The sequence below is a fragment of the Lepidochelys kempii genome, chromosome 18, assembly GCF_965140285.1.
Source record: "Lepidochelys kempii isolate rLepKem1 chromosome 18, rLepKem1.hap1, whole genome shotgun sequence".
Lineage (NCBI taxonomy): Eukaryota > Metazoa > Chordata > Testudines > Cheloniidae > Lepidochelys > Lepidochelys kempii.
In genome coordinates this window covers 6137233-6158590 of record NC_136397.1, presented here as the reverse complement: position 1 = coordinate 6158590, position 21358 = coordinate 6137233, and the positions used below count along the sequence as shown (strand labels likewise).

At 48.4% G+C, this 21358-nt stretch overlaps 1 protein-coding gene across 5 annotated transcripts in view; it reads right to left on the bottom strand.

Annotated features, from left to right (window-relative positions):
- Positions 1–367: 367 nt before the first annotated feature.
- EPHB2 (EPH receptor B2) overlaps positions 368–21358 on the bottom strand; it is a 288949-nt gene continuing 267958 nt past the window's right edge. For 4 of the 5 annotated variants that reach the window (XM_073316309.2, XM_073316310.2, XM_078849365.1 and 1 more), the window contains exon 16: positions 17013–18046. In XM_073316309.2, coding sequence (XP_073172410.1) covers positions 17938–18046 — 109 coding nt within the window. In that variant the 3' untranslated portion in view covers positions 17013–17937. Of the gene's footprint in view, positions 1355–17012; positions 18047–21358 lie in introns of those variants that run through there. The other variant, XM_073316312.2, reaches the window with a different exon arrangement.

Genomic DNA, 21358 nt, shown 5'->3' with positions numbered 1-21358 from the left:
TGTGAGCTCAGCTCCCCTGTGGTGAAAGGCTGTTACTACACTTGTCGCCCTGCACCACCATCATGCACCTACAGCTGGGCTGTGCTAAGTGTCATCTTTAATCCCAGGATCAGGACCCTACAGTACCACTAAGGGAAATGCATGGGCAGCCCTCCCTTAACACTCGTTCCAGAGGGTTGAAAATGTCTCTTTAACAACTGACATTTTCACAAGAAAATCTCCGTTTTCCTCAACATTTCGGGTGGGGGGCAAGGGTTCACTGAAAAAGCACAACCCACAAAACCAACTATTTTCCAGTTCTGCAAACTGTTTGGTGTTGAGATTTGGATGAAAAAGTGAAAATTCCATTAAAAACATTAACTGAGACAACCCAATTTCCTTTTCTTCCAAACATTTCATGGGCAATAAAATCACTTCAGAGCAGCTCTTGTTACAATACCCAACATATCAATGGTGAGAGACACACCTGTGCCGGGGGGTGAGGAGTGCTTGGGGAACCAGAGGTGGGTGGAAGTCAAAAGAGCCCAACAGTCAGGAACCTGCCTTAGTGTGGCAAGTGGGACATTGCTGGTTTGGAATGAAATGTCTTTCCATAGGCTTCTCGCATCATGGGTGCTGGACTGGGCCTGGTTTCTTGTATGCACTGGCAGGATCTACTGGGACTGTGTGCTATGGGAGCTGGTCCCATTTACCCTTCACTGACGCTGTTCTCTTTACTGGGTGGTAGGGTCTGATGCTAATTTGCACCCCTCTGCCCTCCTCCCCTGGAGTGGCCATTGCTTTTCCTAATTGCTCTCCAAGGCACTGGGAGCAAACCTAGTCCCTGACCCTATTTAGAGCCTTGATGTTTCCTGGTAGGAAAAGGGAAGTGGCCTGTAGCAGCCGCAGCTAGTTCGGCCTGTCAGTGGCCAGTGTTTTATGTGCTGAAAGCCCCTATCAGTACTTGCACTGACATGTTTTCGTGGCTCATCTGTAAATTGATGTCCTTTTATACAGATTAGGTTATGGGGGAGCTGCTTAGCCTCACAGGGTCCCTAGGTTACTTGGGTGCCCTGGGGTATTGGAGGGCTTGGGGCAGTGAAAGTTGCTAAGTATCCCAGGGCACTAGTAGCTAGGGGGAAGCACTGGCCCTATTTAGCTCTTAAAGGCTTGTGGTACCAGACAGAGCAGCTGATCCAGGAGCCAAACAAAGGTCTTCAGTTTTAGCTGCATAGTCTGTGACGTGGAGGCTTCTTGGAGGGTGCTGCAGGCAGTAACAACGCACATCAAAAACAGCTCCAGTCCGTCAAAGCCAGTACTCTGATGAACGCTGGGGTGCAGGAGGGAGAGTTGAGCTCAGGGGCTGGCCATGGTGCTGCGGTGAGGGAGACAGGGCTGTAAAATCTGGAGACATGGTTTCAAAATATTTTAAATGGTCATTTCTTGTTATTGCAAAACTCTTTACCTGGTAAATTTGCAATGCTGGGAGAACCGTTCTTCTGCTCCAGAGCCTGCTAATGGTGTAACCAAGAAGAGCTTAGTCTTTTGACATCTGAGAAGCGGGGTGACAAAAGTAGGCTATGTAATGGCTATGAACCTAATGACTGAAGACCTTTGTTATCTCCTTTCGCTACAAGCCAATGTTTCTTTATTGCTGCTGTATGTTGGAACAGGCATTTGAACATCAGGTCACTCAACATATCCACAGCCTCTTCCTCGGCCGTATGAGCCAGTTTAATGCCCCCTCTAAACTATTGTGATAGATCTGCAGAGTGGGGGACTTCTATCAGCCACTTCCCTGCTGCCCGCGCCTTCCCCATGCCAAGTCGGGGGAGGAGTCCAGAACCAGAAAGAGGCCAGGCTCTGTTTGAGAGCAGCAGGGAGCTCCAGGGAAGCAGCCACATGGCTGCATGGTGAGCTGGAGGGAAGCTGGGAGCAGCAATGCAGGCAGAGCTGCTGTGGACCCGGCTGTGACTGCCCGATATGACCATGTGGGGCAGGGTCTGTATGGGACTTACGGGGGAGCAGCAGGGGCTGGGCAGGGAGCCAGTGCAGATGGGCCCCAGGACAGTTACTAACTGAGCCTGGCCTGGAAACCTGCAAGTGCCTTATTACTTGGAACAGAGACTGGAGTAAAGCGGGCACCCCAGGCACTAGTCCTGAAGAGCCTTGACTGGACTGCTCCAAGGCCCAAATGGGAACTGATCGCACATACTTTGAACTGTAACTGGGGTATTCAGGCAACTAATGGAAGTTACTAGATCACAGGCCCTGGTTCTCATGGGGGACTTCAATCACCCTGATATCTGCTGGAAGAGCAATACAGTGGTGCACAGGCAATCCAAGAAGTTTTTGGAAAGTGTAGGGGACAATTTCCTGGTGCAAGTGCTGGAGGAACTAACTAGGGACAGAGCTCTTCTTGACCTGCTGCTCACAAACCGGGAAGAATTAATAGGGGAAGCAAAAGTGGATGGGAACCTGGGAGGCAGTGACCATGAGATGGTCGAGTTCAGGATCCTGACACAAGGAAGAAAGGAGAGCAGCAGAATACAGACCCTGAACTTCAGAAAAACCGACTTTGACTCCCTCAGGGAACTGATGGGCAGGATCCCCTGGGAGAATAATATGAGGGGGAAAGGAGTCCAGGAGAGCCTTAAAGAATCCTTATTGAGGTTGTAGGAACAAACCATCCCTATTTGTAGAAAGAATAGTAAATATGGCAGGCGACCCGCTTGGCTTAACAGTGAAATCTTTGCTGATCTTAAACACCAAAAAGAAGCTTACAAGAAGTGGAAGATTGGACAAATGACCAGGGAGGAGTATAAAAATATTGCTCAGGCATGCAGGAGTGAAATCAGGAAGGCCAAATCACAATTGGAGTTGCAGCTAGCAAGGGATGTTAAGAGTAACAAGAAGGGTTTCTTCAGGTATGTTAGCAACAAGAAGGTCAGGGAAAGTGTGGGCCCCTTACTGAATGAGGCAGGCAACCTAGTGACAGAGGATGTGGAAAAAGCTAATATACTCAATGCTTTTTTTGCCTCTGTCTTCATGAACAAGGTCAGCTCCCAGACTACTGCACTGGGCAGCACAACATGGGGAGGAAGTGACCAGCCCTCTGTGGAGAAGGAAGTGGTTCAGGACTATTTAGAAAAGCTGGATGAGCACAAGTCCATGGGGCCGGATGCGCTGAATCCGAGGGTGCTAAAGGAGTTGGCGGATGTGATTGCAGAGCCATTGGCCATTATCTTTGAAAACTCATGGCGATCGGGGAAAGTCCCAGATGATGTCATGCCCATCTTTAAAAAAGGGAAGAAGAAGGATCCTGGGAACTACAGGCCAGTCAGCCTCACCTCAGTCCCTGGAAAAATCATGGAGCAGGTCCTCAAGGAATTAATTCTGAAGCACTTAGAGGAGAGGAAAGTGATCAGGAACAGTCAGCATGGATTCACCAAGGGCAAGTCATGCCTGACTAACCTAATTGCCTTCTATGATGAGATAATTGGCTCTGTGGATGAGGGGAAAGCAGTAGATGTGTTATTCCTTGACTTTAGCAAAGCTTTTGACATGGTCTCCCACAGTATTCTTGCCAGCAAGTTAAAGAAGTATGGGCTGGATGAATGGACTATAAGGTGGGTAGAAAGCTGGCTAGATCATCGGGCTCAACGGGTAGTGATCAATGGCTCCATGTCTAGTTGGCAGCTGATATCAAGTGGAGTGCCCCATGGGTCAGTCCTGGGGCCGGTTTTGTTCAATATCTTCATTAATGATCTGGAGGATGGAGTGGATTGCACCCTCAGCAAGTTTGCAGATGACACTAAATTGCAAGGAGAGGTAGATACACTGGAGGGTAGGGATAGGATACATAGGGCCCTAGACAAATTGGAGGATTAGGCCAAAAGAAATCTGATGAGGTTCAACAAGGACAAGTGCAGAGTCCTGCACTTAGGACAGAAGAATCCCATGCACTGCTACAGACTAGGGACCGAGTGGCTAGGCAGCAGTTCTGCAGAAAAGGACCTAGGGGTTACAGTGGACGAGAAGCTGGATTCAGAGTAACAGCTGTGTTAGTCTGCATTCGCAAAAAGAAAAGGAGTACTTGTGGCACCTTAGAGACTAACCAATTTATCTGAGCATAAGCTTTCGTGAGCTATAGCTCACTTCATCGGATGCATACTGTGGAAAGTGTAGAAGATCTTTTTATACACACAAAGCATGAAAAAATACCTCCTCCCACCCCACTCTCCTGCTGGTAATAGCTTATCTAAAGTGATCACTCTCCTTACAATGTGTATGATAATCAAGGTGGGCCATTTCCAGACAAGATCTCTATCAAGCATTCTTACAACTACAATACCCACCTGCGGAAGTGAAGAAACAGATTGATAGAGCCAGAAGAGTTCCCAGAAGTCACCTACTACAGGACAGGCCTAACAAAGAAAATAACAGAATGCCACTAGCCGTCACCTTCAGCCCCCAACTAAAACCCCTCCAACGCATTATTAAGGATCTACAACCTATCCTGAAGGATGACCCAACGCTCTCACAAATCTTGGAAGACAGGCCAGTCCTTGCCTACAGACCGCCCCCCAACCTGAAGCAAATACTCATCAGCAACCACATACCACTAAAAAGAACCACTAACCCAGGAACCTATCCTTGCAATAAAGCCCGTTGCCAACTGTGCCCGCATATCTATTCAGGGGACACCATCACAGGGCCTAATAACATCAGCCACACTATCAGAGGCTCATTCACCTGCACATCCACCAATGTGATATATGCCATCATGTGCCAGCAATGCCCCTCTGCCATGTACATTGGTCAAACTGGACAGTCTCTACGTAAAAGAATAAATGGACACAAATCAGATGTCAAGAATTATAACATTCATAAACCAGTCGGAGAACACTTCAATCTCTCTGGTCACGTGATTACAGACATGAAAGTTGCGATATTACAACAAAAAAACTTCAAATCCAGACTCCAGCAAGAGACTGCATTTGCAAATTGGATACAATTAACATAGGTTACCTTGCATAATGACTTAGGCTTGAATAGAGACTGGGAGTGGCTATTTCCCCTTGTTTTTTCCTACCCCCTCCCCCTTCCTCAGATGTTCTTGTTAAACCCTAGATTTGTGCTGGAAATGGCCCACCTTGATTATCATACACATTGAAAGGAGAGTGATCACTTTAGATAAGCTATTACCAGCAGGAGAGTGGGGTGGGAGGAGGTATTTTTTCATGCTTTGTGTGTATAAAAAGATCTTCTACACTTTCCACAGTATGCATCCAATGAAGTGAGCTGTAGCTCACGAAAGCTTATGCTCAAATAAATTGGTTAGTCTCTAAGGTGCCACAAGTACTCCTTTTCTTTTTGAGAAGCTGGATATGAGTCAACAGTTTGCCCTTGTTGCCAAGAAGGCTAACAGCATTTTGGGTTGTATAAGTAGAAGCATTGCCAGCAGATCAAGGGACGTGATCATTCCCCTCTATTCGGCATTGGTGAGGCCTCATCTGGAGTACTGTGTCCAGTTTTGGGCCCCACACTACAAGAAGGATGTGGACAAATTGGAGAGGGTCCAGCAGAGGGCAACAAATGATTAGGGGACTGGAGCACATGACTTATGAGGAGAGGCTGAGGGAACTTGGATTATTTAGTCTTCAGAAGAGAAGACTGAGGGGGGATTTGATAGCTGCTTTCAGCTACCTGAAAGGGGGTTTCAAAGAGATCTAGACTGTTCTCAGTTGTACCAAATGACAGAACAAGGAGCAATGGTCTCAAGTTGCAGTAGGGGAGGTCTAGGTTGGATATTAGGAAAAACTATTTCACTAGGAGGATGGTGAAGCACGGGAATGGGTTAGGCAGTTGGGCATCTTGATTATCACTACAAAAGTTTTTTTTCTCCTGCTGATAACTCATCTTAATTAATTAGCCTCTTACAGTTGGTATGGCTACTTCCACCTTTTCATGTTCTCTGTATCTATCTATCTTCTTACTATATGTTCCATTCTGTGCATCCGATGAAATGAGCTGTAGCCCCCAAAAGCTTATCCTTAAATAAATGTGTTAGTCTCTAAGGTGCCACAAGTACTACTGTTCTTTTTGCGGATACAGACTAACACGGCTGCTACTCTGAAACCTGTCAATACATTGAGGTCTTTTTCCTCCTCCATCGCTTCCAACTGATAAATCCCCAGTTTATAGCAAAAATTATTGTTGTTAGTCCTTAAGTGCATGACCTTGCACTTTGCACTATTAAATTTTATCCCTTTTCTATTACTCCAGTTTTCAAGGTCATCCAGATCTTCATATTGGCAATACCTCCCAATTTGTGTCACCTGCAGATTTATTAGGACACTCAAGTTTTATGCCAAAGTCATTGATGAAAATTTTAAATATGATTGGTCTCAGTACCAGGCCTTGAGGAAATCCACTACTGACCTCCCTCCAACCTCGCAGTTCACCTTTTAAAATGACCCTTTCTAGTGTGCCCTATAACCAGTGCCTTACCTACCTTTCAATTCTTGTATTAATTCCGATCTTCTCCAATTTAACTCGTAATTCCCCATGTGGAATGGTATCAAATGCTTTACTGAAATCCAGGTAGGTTAGATCTACTGCATTTCCTTGGTCTAGAAAATCAGTTATCTTCTACAAGAAAGAGATCAGCTTGGTCTGGCACGATCTACCTTTTGTGAAACCATGTTGTATTTCAGCCCAGTTACTATTTACCTCTATGTCCTTAACTACGTTCTCTTACAAAATTTGTTCTAAGACCCTGCATACAATTAAGGTCAACCTAATGGACCTGTAGTTTCCCAGATAATTTTTTCCTTTCTTAGATATAAGAACTATATTTGCAATTCTCCAGTCATAGGATACAACCACTGCTCAGCGCTTGTTTCCTGAGCCCAGTACAGACAGTCCACTGTGTGCAGCTGCTCCGTGAATGCTAGCAGCAATCTTTGTTTCTTTCCATTGCATGCAGCAGGACAGACAATACAGATTCACTTTCTATTTCCCAGCTCATGAAATACTGCAGGACCAGCCGCGTTGTGTTCGTAACACTCATCACCAGACTGGCCAGCAGTTCAGGATCCATGCTTTCAGGCAGAGATGGTGGGTGCACAGTTTACAGGGACTGATATAAAATGACACAAAGTGAAGTTGGAAGTCCATGGAACGATGGCATGGAAAGAATTGCATCATGGGACGGTGAGCACGCCCTCGTGATACACTGCGATCCATTCCCAGATCTCCCAGCGGCCGCGGGAGGCAAGTTGCACAGTGGGATAGCTACCCACGATTCAACGCGCTCTCTGTTGATGCAAGAGCACTGACTTTGGACTCACTCCACCGACACAAGGAGCGTTGTGTGGATGTGTACAACTGATATAATTAAAGCAGCATACCGGCGTCGATGTAATTTAAGACGACTTAACTCTGTAGTGTAGAAAAGGCCTTAGCGTGTGCATTATTTCTCCTGTGAGCTGAACGCTGCAGAGAACTATTTCTGAGCATTCAATCAAATAAAAACAGCGAATTCACTTCTGTTAAATTTGTGAACCTGTCACTAATTTACTGTGAACTTTAGTACAGGCCACTTTTGTTGATTACAGGGATGTTGATGGAGAGTGAAATCTCATGACCGCACATGCAGCCCTTTTCATGTGGAGGTTCACGTCAGACGTGTCCACTCAGACCGTTTGGGCTCTCCTTGATTTTCCTCCTGCTGTTTATAAATGTTTCAGCCATCCCAGCAGGAAGCAGAACCTCCATGTGACTTAAATGGTCAATCACATACCAGGAATAATGAACAGTGAGCTGTCAAAGTCACTAGTTTACAAACAATCCATTGACTCAAACTCTCATAAAGGGTTTGTGGCACATTCCAGAGTAACAAACAAATTAGTGAAAATCAAAGTCTGTTTGTGGAAAAGTCGCAGAGAAAATAGTAGAATTTGTCAAATTAACAGCCTACATCACTTTACACTTAGGCGAGGGCATGGTGCTACTAATTTTAATTTAATCTAATCTAATCTATTGATCGATCATAAGGATATTTCCCAGGCATGCAGTATGCAGTCATTCTGTGTGTGTCTCTCTAAGGGACCAATACCTTTTGTGGTTCCCTAGTTCAGGATTTACACTGGAGCAATATTACTGAGGAGGGCAAAAGTTGGAAGAGGAGCAAGGAAGGAAAACCAAGAGCAAATGCTTCAAACGTTACAATTCACATTTATTTTGAAAAAATGTTGTGTTAAAAATACTCCTACAAAGGCATTGGAGCAGCAGGTTTCTGTTTCGTTTATAAATACATCCGATTTATTTTATTTTATTTTTTCTGAGGAACATCCAAAGATATTTGACGAAGCCAGGGGAAGCCCTGGTCGGAATGGAAGACACACACCCCTGTGTTACAAGGACCTGCACACTATCTCCCCATTCACGTTTAAAAAAATACAAATACTGTCATGAAAACCATTACATTGTCCACAGGGCCGCAGCCAAGGTACGAGGGCGAGACAGAGCAAGTAATCAGGACTGGGACTCCCCTTGGGCCCACCAGATACAAGGTCACTCCATGAGGCAAATGCTGGGTGGCTAATGAGCAGCTGGAACACTGATTAGTTACTTGCCTTGGGCAGTCGAAGGGTCCCTCTCCCTCCCAATGAGGGCTTCGCACACTGAGCCACAAGGTTCTGTGATGAAACAAAGACTATTAACCACCTTGTGAGCCAACAGAGGAACTAGGAACACAGCAAAATGGACTTTCAGCCACAAACACCTTGTTCCGGAATAATGTCAGCACCTCTTTGTAAGCCTTTCAAACATATCACAGGCTAGAGCTATTCAGCACCTCTCTTTGAAAGGGAAAATCCCCAGCATAGTACGGATCATATGGAAGCATCTGCTGAATGTAGATGCTAACAGGCAAGCAGAGACATTGCCATTACACTCAGCCAGCCTTTCCACTACCGTATGGCTCTTCGCCTCCCTACGGTGTTATCTAGATATGCATTGAAGGATTTCCTTATATGAGGGCAGGTAGTTTCCCCTCTGCATTGCCAACCCTGGCTCTGGGCGCAGAAGTCCAGCAGCAGGGACAGCTGCAGATTCTGCTGGAATGATATTGGTCGCAATAGCTGCCTTTCTGGTAAATGGAGAGGGATGTTTGCTCTCTGCGGTTTCTCAGACGCGCACTGAGATATGAGACTGTGTCTAGTGCTACAGAAAAGGACGTTGAGTCGCCCAACCCAGCCCACTCTACGTTACACTGAGGTCTTGAGGCTCATAATTATTGCTCACCTTCACTGAGCTCCTCACCTGTATCCCAGAGAACAACGATGCCCCCTGGAGCCCGCAATAGTTGCTAGGGACCATTCAAGACAAGTCTGATGGCCTCGCCCTGAGAGGTGCATTGAAACCCAGCTCTCACTGGGATCAGCAGGAATTGTGGCTGCTCAAAGCAAGGTGCTCATGTCTAGAAGATGGTTGCTACAAAGCAAGTCAAGGTACAATATTCTGCCTTTCTAAAGCATCAAATGGAAGATGGCAAAGAACATGATTAATTAACTAAGCTCAATGCACTCTGGAGGCACAGGGAGGAGAAATTACTTGCACGAGGTCACAGAGCCGGGACAAGACCCAGGGACCTAACACCTAATCCTAGGTTTAACTATTAAATCACTCGCACGGCTCCCCACTCTCCTGGGCTCAGGGAACGGATTGCATCACTTCCCGAAAATACACTCAGATTGTGCTTCTTTGCTCGACCAGCAAGCTGCCCTTTCCACCGACCCATCCCACAGTAAAGAGCATGCAGGGCCTGATCCCAGGATCCTTCACGCTGGGACTAACCAAGTCCTGCAGCACGCTTGCTCCCCACACGCTGCTCCTGACCAGGCGGTGGGGAAGCAAGAGGGCTTAGCTGTGCTGGGGTCACGCAGGAGAAGCCCATGTTACAGAGCTGGGAGTGCTCAATAATTCATCTCCCAAGGACATGGATCACTGTTTACAAGGTGGCTGGGACAGTCTGCTCATTTGTCCATGGGGAGCCTGATGGGCTAGGGCCCCTCCCTGTGGCACAGCAGTGGGTGCGAAGGGCCAACAGGTGCATAATATTTAAAACAAGCTGCATCAGCCCTGCTATCCTGACACCCCTTTAAGCTTCCTTGCAGACCTGTCATCCAGGGCAACTTGCTCCCGGAGAGGATGGGCAGCACAGGGAGCCAGGGCACGGAGGTTGTTATGGGTCAGGGGCAAAGCAACCTGGCTTCACTCTTCCATCCGCTTTCCTAGCGGTGTGCAGGCCTGGCCTGAACTGCATCAACATCTGTGTGCTCTGTGGTAGCTCTATAAAGGGAGGAGAGGCCATAAAGAGAAATTAACCAAGGCAGAGAAAAGTTTGGAGCTGATTCCAGAGCTGCAGGGAGCTCGGTGGCAGAGGATCCCCCCCAGAGAAGCCAGACTCATGGTTAGCCTCAGACACTGGGCTGGGCAGAAAACCACTCCGCTTTGCAAGACATTTCGGGGGTTAGAATTTTGATTTAATTCCAATTCTGAATGTAAATGAGCCCCTTATAAAATGGCAGTTAGGGACTTGCTTGGGCTGTGGGACAGCTGTTTTCAAACCTGGTTCTGCCTGATTCTCCCAGCTGCTAGGTGAGGGGTACTGGCTGTTCTGGGGTGTCACTCACTCGCTCTCATATCTAGCTGGATCCTAGACCTGAGAAACCTTCACAACAAAATTTCTCTTGAAACCAGTAAGTTTCCTTGGAGCACCCCATTATTCAATGGAAAAAAGTTTAGTTGAATTTTGTTGTCCAGCTTTACCCAGCCCCTTGTATAGTTCTGACATGTCAGAATGGCTGGGGGTTGGGGTGTCACTCTGAATTGCTCGCCCCTTCCCTGACCGGGAGCCCCACCTCATGCTCAGACTGGCCCTCTCTGCCCTCACCCCTTAGAAATTATTTCCTTAAAAAAAGAAAAGAAAAACCCTTTCCTACCAGACCCCCTTTATGCCTGCTTGGGGGTGCTGTGCTGCCCACTCCCTGGGCTGGTGCCCCACCCGCCCTGCCCAATTCCCTTGGGCACTATGGTCCCAGGCACTGCCAGTCCCAAGTGGTGAAAGCTGATGAGATGGGCCCTAAGCAATCCTGAGATTAGAATAAATGCTCAGGGCTGGGTCTGGCTCTGCCTGCTAGTGTGGTGCCTTTGAGGTCCCCTTTCACAGCTTTGGGGTCTCTCTCCATGGCTTTGGGGTGACCTGTCACAATGCTTCTCCACAGATAAAAACTAGGAATTGCACCTTTGTTTTTAGGAAAGCCCAGATTCTCTCATAATCCCAGCACTCCAGAAGCTGGGGCTTTAAAAAAACCCAGATATTGTGAGACTCACAGTGAACTCATGAGCTGGCAACACTGTTAAAGCTCGAGGTTTGTTCCCACCCACCGCTCCCAGTGCCAGGGCTTTGCAGAGTTAATGAAGGAGGGCTCCTCACCCAGCTGGGTAGCACCTCAGTGCCTGGCTGGCTGGAGTGATGACAGGGGCAGGTGGGCGTTCAGACTGCCTAGCAGCGGGACCAGTCAAAGCTAAAAGGAAATGCAAGAAAGTGCCTGGGGATGTAAACGGCACCAGCCTTTGCCCTGGAGACGGAGGAGGTGGCACGCAGCACCATTTCCCTTCTCTACCTCACAGCACCTTGCAGGGTGCTACAGATGGGGTCTGGCAGAAGTGACACCCTGCGAGGAGTCCCCTAACTCCTTCCCTGGCTCCTCCCCCAGGGAGGCATTCAGTGCCAGATCAGCTCACAGCTCCACCCCAGCACTCACCGCCTCCCAGCAGCCTGGCCTGGAGCCTTCAAATCTCCCCAGCTGGCAGGGTGAGCCCATCACCCCCTGCAGGACAGCGCAGCATTACCTGCATGAACCTGCCAGATGGGGGCGCTGCTTGCAGCTGGTTCGCCACGTGGAGCTTGCAGGGGTCTCTGCACAAGCGCACACAGAGCTATTCCAAAGGAAAATATCTGTGTGCAGCAATCAGAGACACAATGATAATACTACCCCCTCACTGCCCTCTGGGCTGGGCCCCTGGCTCAGACCAGCTCCACGGAGGTCACACACAGACTGACAGGGCAGCTTCTTGCTTCCCTCAGGAATTCCCCCAAGGCCTCGTTTTGCATTTTCATGCCCTGAGCTGCAGGTTACAATAGGACAGAAGCAAACATGGGCCAGTCCCTTCTGCAGGGACCCACCCACGCCAGGGGCTGCGCTTTGATAGGCATTGGCACTCTTGTGTGACGGGTGAAGGATGGGCTTTGCCTCCATGACCATCTTTCACCCCTGCACTCCCCAGAGACGACCTACGAAATACTCCAAATCGCTTGCCATCCTGCCCTGTAGGTTTCCTTTAGTTCTCTCCCTACATTATTTGTTACTAAGGACACCAGTGTGAGAGAGAAACTTGCAGCACCATCACTCGCCCAAGTCAGCATCGACTTTTGGGGTGCAGCACCTGCTGGTGGCTGTGGAGATGATTACGACGCCACAGATTGGGCTTCCTCTGATGCCCAATCTCAGGCAGGCAATCAGGAGCAGGCACAACCAAGCTCTCCAAATCTGAGGACTCTGGCTCCACACAGGCCCCCTTCGGAATACAGAGCAAAGGAGAGGAATGGAAAAGCTGTCCCTCCTCAGCCTCTCTGGGGTGTTTCCCCAGGAACGGCCAGTGAAGCTAACCTCTATAGCAGATGTGATCCATTGTTGCTGGCAGAACAGCCCAGACCCAAGAGATGGACTGCCGTATGGGTGGATGCGTTCCTGCCACATTTAGGACCAAACATTGATAAAACACCCCCTTCCGTTCAGCTGTAAAAATACCTCACCTTTGGAACAACCCCATACTGGTGATTTCCTCCCTCTTCCCCGGCTCTGTTTTACACTCTAGATGGATCCAGCCTTGCGGGTTACTCCTGCCATCCCAGCTAAACTGTGATCTTCTACAATAGTTTTCCATGCAGTGACTGTGAAAGTGACAAGGTGATCACTGCTTTCCTCTTTGCCTTGCACTGGTGATTACTTTATCTGCTCTACTGCAAATGGGTCTCCTCTTGCTTACGCTGGTGTAAATCTGAGCTAGTCCAGTGAAGCCACCAGGGCTACCCTAGTGTACAAGTGTAAGGGAGAGCAGGAACCAGCCCTTTCACTTGTGTACTACGACAATTAACTGATACTATACAATGAATTAATGCTGTTGTGAGCAACACGCACCTAGCTCCTGGGGATGCCCCAGTACTGGAAGTTACTGGTCACTATTTGGTGGGTAAGTGCTCAGAATACATAAAGAACCTAACTGAGCAACTCCTCAGCTGACGTAAGTTGGCACAGCCCCTTTGATTTCAATGGCGTTTTGTCTATTGACAGCAATTGAGGATCTGGCCCACAGTTTCTTATCTTTGAGACATGAGACAAAAAGATGAATCCCTGAATGGTGAACCCACCCCCAACGGCCCCTATATCTCCATCCTCCACTGTGGCTGAGAGGAAGCAAGTGCTCATGGCAGAGCTATAATGAAAGTGCTTCCGAGTTTATTTTTCTTTTACTCCAAAGTAGCTCTTAGCCATTAATTCAACTTACAGAGCTGGAGGTGAAAGCTAAGAGTTGCTTGTTAAATATAAAGAGAAGGAGGACTTGTAGCACCTTAGACACTAACCAATTTATTAGTCTCTAAGGTGCCACAAGTACTCCTTTTCTTTTTGCGAATACAGACTAACACGGCTGCTACTTTGAAACTTGTTAAATATGACACCCTTGGGATTCTGGTACCCTGGCATCAGCACCCTCCATCCTACTCTTTCTGGTCCTTGCTGCTCAGTTATGGTATCGACACCATGGGTGGGTCATTGCTTGACATTTTTATTGCTATTTTCAACATAACTTTGGAATTCCAACTTAAATTCTCCTGCCAGACACCATCATTACTGATGCAAGGCAGGCTGTAGCAGCCGGAAGATGGACTGTAAGAAGCTGGAGGAAGAAAACCCTAGATCTGGAAGCTGGGCTGGACGGCTGGAGGGGAACAGCCAAATTGCAACAAGCTGACTGACAAACTCAGCAAGATGAAATTGCTAAAAGATATACACACCCCCACTCCATTGTGTCACAGTGTCCACGTTACTTTTTCACTTGTTACCTGCTCTCTGTTTGAAGCTGATTTTTGCCACTATAAGAATGTTTCACAATAGTATGTTTTACACCCATGAAATGCAATTGTTTTGAAGTCACCCCAGTGGCTCTCTGCTTTCCTAGGAGCAGACCCTACCTCCGAAAGCATTACCAGGCAAGGGGGCGGGTGAGGAATGTTGGACGGTGGCTCCTCATGTTCTCAGCTGGAGAGCTGCAGAGAGAAATGGTGCATTATTCGTTCTTTCCATTTCTGTCTCATTCTCCGCTCGTCCCAGGTAAGCGGTCACCGTAACGCCTGGCATTAACAGATCAGAAAACATGCACTTCTTGGGTTGACACTGTGTGATTTTTGGTCCAGGGAAGAAATGACGATGCACCTTTTTGCCTTGCCACCGCTCAGGCCAACTCCGGCATCCACTGCTCTGTACAATCCCTTCTTTCACAGTGGGTGGGGTCAGGCAGTTAGATGTGCATAATGCCAGTTGGCGGGTGAAGAGCAGGTTTAGTGCATCAAGGCAGAACATCGCCCAGTGGACACGATCATAAGCTCTCCCCAGAGCCCTGTCCGAAGGTGACCGACTGTGAGGGCTGCAGCATGGCCATCACTCCTACTGAGTTCATGGAAGCATGTAATGGGTGGCCCAGAACAGTCAAGCATTGTCTGGGAAAGCCAACGCAAGCGCATCATGTGATCATTCCAGATGGTTGCCCCATTGGAATTTGCTGGTGGGTTTTTTACAGCGGCCGCTCTCCTCGCACTCAAAAGCGTTCCTTGTTCACATAGCAGCTGGCTGACTATGGCTATACGATTTAGTACAGCCCTGTGCGTCCGTCCCCTGGGGATGGCACTGAGCAGCCTCGTCCGATACCTTTGGGCGACACTGATGAGCTCTCCCGTGTTAAAATGTAGCGCTTGCAGTGGAAGAGAGAGCTGCAGTAAGGAAGCATTTCTCTCTGCTGCTCTGCTCACCCATCTATCACAGTCTGTGCGGAGAGGCCTCCATTTTCCCAGTACGCCCCTGGCAAGCACTAGGAATGTTCCAGCTGACACACTGTCTCTTGTGTGCCAATCCTGTAACGCTAGATCACACAGTTCTCAGGTATGCTGCTTGTTAAACACAGGGCCCGTTTACACACACACCAGTTGAATACACAGATAAAGACTGACTGGACTGTGTGTCAGAACGCAGAACAGACAGCTGACACTCCCGGGCCCCCAGGAGCCTAAGCACGCCTGGCGTTACTTCAGTCTGCTTCCATTGCTTCTTTCTCACCCCAATCATCAGAGACTTGGCCAAATTCTATTCTCCGTGAAATCTGGAGCGGTGCCATTCATTTCAGAGCAGTTGCTCTGAATTGACACGGAGGTCACTGAGAACTACGGCCTGGCCCAGTTACAGAGGTCCCCAGAATACCAGTGATTGTTTGGCCATCAGGCCATGTAAAAACCAGCCCCAGTGTCTAGACACATTTCAGATGAACGGACCCTTGAGAGGCAGACTTTGCATTTCAGGCTCCTGCTGCTGTAGCTGTGCACCAAACACACCAGAGAGAACAGAGCCGAGCAGAGGGGTGACCCAAAGCTCACTGGGACCTGTCTCTCAGCCATGTTTTGTCTCCCAGTCAAATCTTAAGGGGAAAACGTTAAGTATTTTGTACAGGGCTTTACATATTTTATAAAGACTCCAGTACAAGCCTGCGTGACCCAGGAGGGTGAGCCACACATAGGATTCTCTTCACAGCACACGCTTTGCCCTCTTGGCTTCAGCCACTGGAAAATAATCCAGACTAGCTCCCTGTGAACATGTCTTCAAGGCCCTGTACTGCTGCAAAGCAAAGGTGTTCCTCCATGAAAGACATGGTGACCCTGGGCGCAGCCTGAGGAATGCCGAGTGATACCGCACATGCCCAGAAGGACACAGGATGATGAAAGCTCCAAGAGCAAATGCAAGCATTTGCGCTCATGCACTGCCCTACGATTTGTCCAGTGTCCAGGGGTTTGTTCTGTAACTAAAGCCTCTGTGTCAGTTCTTTATAACCCCCCTGACTGACTGGTCGGCTGGTTTGGTCTGGGGAGGAACCTGCCTGCTGTGGGCACTTGGCCAGACCTATTTGTTCACGAGTTTTCGCTTTTGCTGTTTTGGCCTCCCCTAGATGTGGCGGCTGAGAACGAAGCCTTTGGCACGTGAAGCAGCTCCTGAGGCAGGGGCTGAGCATCTGAGTGCATAGAGAGCAGCCACACGGCATTAGGTATCACAGTGAATGATTTACAGCCTGGCCTGTGACAGCGTCCCCACTCTGAGAAACCTTCTGCCAGGATATTGGCGGCTGCCCTTAGTGCATCCCCCCTCCCCTTCTTTTCTCACAGCTGGTAGGATCAGCATAACTCTTCGGGTCTCACCTCCCTAAACAGTCCTGCGTCTCCAAAGGGCTCTGATCATGAGCTGTGGAATGACCCCTCTTTCCCCATCCACAAACCCCTCCATAACCCTGCCCTGCCCTGCAGCAGCAGCCCCAGCTGGGCAGGTGGTTATTTCAGCCAGACACCCAGCAGCTAGAAACAGCTGTCAGGCAATGGAAATTACAAAATAACTAACAAGCAAACAGGAGGAAATGTGAATATAAAAAATCTTGCCCTTGGCGTATTGTCTAGTCAGTAAGCTGCAATTCTCCTTCCACAGGGAGAAGGTTCAAGTTCTGGAGAGATACGAAGCCTGGAAATGTCAGTTCCTTTTCATAAAAAAACCCAACCAACCAAAAAACAAAATCCATCCCCCAAACCACAAATTGTTGTAAACAAACAAGGTCAAAGGACAAATTTCCAAACAACGACAACAGAAAAATAAATGGACACGTCAGCATTTGTAATCAAAAACTACTACATACTGTACTTGGGAAGTCTTCTGAGAAAAGGTCATTGGCAACTAGTGAGGCGATCACTAAAAGTCTTGTGCATATGATATGTATGAGACAATGATGCCATTGGAGAGGTGGATGGGAAGACCCCCTGGAAAACGCGTCACTCACTAAACCGTTCCATGTCAAGCGAAAATAAGAGCTCTAAAAAGGATTGGTTTCCCCATCCCCCACTCCCAGTGGGTTCAAGGTTCCTTCTCATCTGCAGGAAAAAAGAATCTTCTTGTCTCAGTTTGTTTATTTTACAAAAATCTTCAGCTTTGCAAAAGTTTGCCACTTTTCAGATGCGCTTGGTCCATTACATGGCAAGAACTTCTCAGCTCTCTCTCTCTCCCTGTGATTTGCCAGCTGGGGGCTTTCGGGGATGACTGCTGGCTGCAGGATAACCCCAGAGTCACCATCCCAAGGGAGAAACGGAGGAGCGCTTCCCATGTCTTCACTTGGCTTTCATCTCCTTGACAAAGTCTCTTTGCTCCAGAGGTGTCTGAGGCCTGCTGAAGCAGCCTTGTGCAGGAAGAAAATGAAAGGATCTGCTCTTTTATCTCCCTTTGGAGACTCCTGTGGATCTCAGAGCCCTTTTCAAAAATGTCATTGCTTTATTATTATTATTTTTAAAAAATATTTCATAGTTTCCCCCAAAATATTTGTCTTCCTTGTTCCCTTTTTCCATTGCTTAAATTCTAGAAGCTCTTGGCAACCTTTTGTTGTCAGGATGTTTCTTCCTGTTGCCATGATCCTTAGAGCAGCTGCCTGTCTCTGGTGAATGCAGAACACTCAAGAACTGGAGCTTGGACGTACAGGGGCAAAGGGGAGAAGGGCCTTGAGGAAGAGGAGTGTGAGGACGTGTGAACATCAAACCTCCACAGATTGGATCTGATTCATCTGTGCTCGCATCACTTGGATACTGTTCAGAATTTTCTTCTGATGGCCTGCTAAAGTGACCCCGACTCGCAGAATGTCCCTTTGGAATAAAAACAAATACACAATAAAGGCCAGTAAGGAACCCTGTTCAGACACAGAACAAACCCACACGCTGAACATGCATCTGCAGAGCTTTCTCGAGGAAGCTGGGAGTCTTAGGGTTGCTTCTATTAAACTATTACTAAACTGGGAGGAGTGGTAGATACGCTGGAGGGGAGGGATAGGATACAGAAGGACCTAGACAAATTGGAGCATTGGGCCAAAAGAAATCTGATGAGGTTCAATAAGGATAAGTGCAGAGTCCTGCACTTAGGATGGAAGAACCCAATGCACAGCTACAGACTAGGGACCGAATGGCTAGGCAGCAGTTCTGCGGAAAAGGACCTAGGGGTGACAGTGGACGAGAAGCTGGATATGAGTCAGCAGTGTGCCCTTGTTGCCAAGAAGGCCAATGGCATTTTGGGATGTATAAGTAGGGGCATAGCGAGCAGATCGAGGGACGTGATCGTTCCCCTCTATTCGACATTGGTGAGGCCTCATCTGGAGTACTGTGTCCAGTTTTGGGCCCCACACTTCAAGAAGGATGTGGATAAATTGGAGAGAGTCCAGCGAAGGGCAACAAAAATGATTAGGGGACTGGAACACATGAGTTATGAGGAGAGGCTGAGGAAGCTGGGATTGTTTAGCCTGCAGAAGAGAAGAATGAGGGGGGATTTGATAGCTGCTTTCAACTACCTGAAAGGGGGTTCCAAAGAGGATGGCTCTAGACTGTTCTCAATGGTAGCAGATGACAGAACGAGAAGTAATGGTCTCAAGTTGCAGTGGGGGAGGTTTAGATTGGATATTAGGAAAAACTTTTTCACTAAGAGGGTGGTGAAACACTGGAATGCGTTACCTAGGGAGGTGGTAGAATCTCCTTCCTTAGAGGTTTTTAAGGTCAGGCTTGACAAAGCCCTGGCTGGGATGATTTAACTGGGAATTGGTCCTGCTTCGAGCAGGGGGTTGGACTAGATGACCTTCTGGGGTCCCTTCCAACCCTGATATTCTATGATTCTATGATACTACAGAAATGTAACAGGTTAAACTGGATTTTGTCTCTCACTCAGAGCCCCGGTACTTTGTCTGTCTCTAAGTCTCTCCCTAGCCTACTTCTCCTAGCCTCTGCACTTCCTATTAGGTAGCTGCAGTATGCCCAAGATGGTCTATGCCACACTCTATATTCAGAACTGACGACTAACAGCTCATTCCCATGTTCAGAGCTCTGCAAATCACTGAACTGCAACAAATGACGTGAATTTGTTGCTGATGGAAGGTGGAGGACTGACGGCCCTGGAGGATAGGTTCAGCAATGGCTATTAGCCAAGATGGTCAGGGATTCAACCCCATGCTCTGGGTGTTCCTATGCCTCTGACTGCCAGAAGCTGGGAGCGGACTACAGGGGATGGATCACTCGATAATTGCCCTGTTCTGTTCATTCCCTCTGAAGCACCTGGCACTGCCTACTGTCAGAAGACAGGACACTGGGCTAGAAGGACCGCTGGTCTGAGCCAGTGTGGCTGTTCTTATGTCATCTCTCTCTCTCATCACATTTTGGTCCTTCAGTTTTCACATTAGTAACATGGGGATCATGACACTGACCTTTGTTTGCAAGGCACTTTGAGGTCTCTTTATGGAAAACATTACATTAGTATTCATGTTTATTATCGTCTGTGTATTCTGATGGGTCCCATTGCCATCACATACATGAATCTGATGGAAGCTGCCTGGGCTGTGCATCATATTGTACCTCAGCTCCATCCCAAGGGATCCTTCTCTAAGACAGCCGGGCTTTTGCTCTTTAGCGTCTCTAAGGGGAGTGCCAACAAGGATGGCAAGTTAGTGCCAATGGTGAAGATTTTGTGTGTGGGCACCCAGGACCTTCCCACTAGGACTGGGGCCAGCAGCTCATTTCACACAAGTTGCTGCATGGCTGGCTGTCGGACAGGAACCATCTGTGGTCACTGCCAAGCTGCTGCATCCCCAGTGGGGGCAAGGAGGCTCCTGTCCCCCGGCTAATCCTGTCTATTTCTCCTGGCCAGGATTTCCACGGCCTGAACCATTGGCTATTAGGGGATTAGTTTTTATCAGAAAAAGTCATGCTTGTGAATTCTATGCCTGAGGCTCTACACAAGTCCCAGGGAAGCAGGGGGCTGGCACTACAAAGGACATATTACTGTAGATGGTGAATTCCCTGTTGTAAATCAGATGCTCTCCATTCGACTGTTGTCACACCACCGCCTGGACATGTTGGGGCCAAACACGTGAGGCAAGGGACTGCGGGACCATTCCTCCAGCACAGAAGCCACGTAGGGCAGCTTGCACTGGCCCTTTGCCACCTCCAGTCACAAGCCAACAGTGAGTGGGGGCAGGAGAGCAGCCAGCTGAGCAGGCTGCGCACACTCAAGCAGCCCTCTGCCTGCGCCTTCTGAGACAGCCCAATGGGGAGACTCCCAACACAGCAGTACCCAAGGCCCCAGCAGCCCTGGTATTCCCCAGACTCTCAGACAGCATCCTCTGCACTAACATCCCGAAGGAAATCTGGGATTGGTGAGTATCCGAGTGCGTGTTTGCTGAGTGAGCATCCGAGTGTGTGTTTGCTGGGAGGGCAGTTTGAAAGCCTGAGCGAGTGCCTGATTGGGTGGTAGCCTGCAGGGGGCGGGTATTAGGAGTGTCTGTTTGTTTGTTTCAGGGAAGCCTGGCTGTTTAAAAATAGCCAGAGCTCCGCGAACCAGCTGAGCGGCAGCGAACCAGCAAAGCAGGACACAGCAGGAGTTTGCCTGGGAGTTCGCCTGGAGTGAGCCCAGTGAGGCTTACATCTTGCCAGCTTCTCTGAGGAAGCTCATAGTAGGAAGGTGATATGGGGGGGGGGTTCAGCTATTGTGACCTGCACTGGATGTGCCATGTTTGTCTTTCTTCCACAGGACAGAAGCGACTTTTTCTGTACAAAGTGCAAGCTAGTATCCATATTGGAAGAGAAGATCGAAGGTCTGGAGCAACAGATATCGACCCTGCGTTGCATACGAGAATCTGAGGATTTTCTGGACAAAAGTCAGGATATGCTTCTACGGGCACAAAGCGCTAAAGATATAGAGCAGGTTGCACAGCAGAGCCAAGAGGCCAGTGAAGAAGCTTGGCAACATGTGACCTCCAGAAGAAGAAGGGGGAATGTCCAGGTACCAGCAACGCAGACACAGGTAAGTAACCGTTTTCATGTTCTCTCCACAGGTACCATTGCGGAGAGTGGACCAGATGATACGTCTGGGGGGAGAAAGCAGAAGGAGACTCTGCTGGTTGGAAGGCATGAGATGCACTG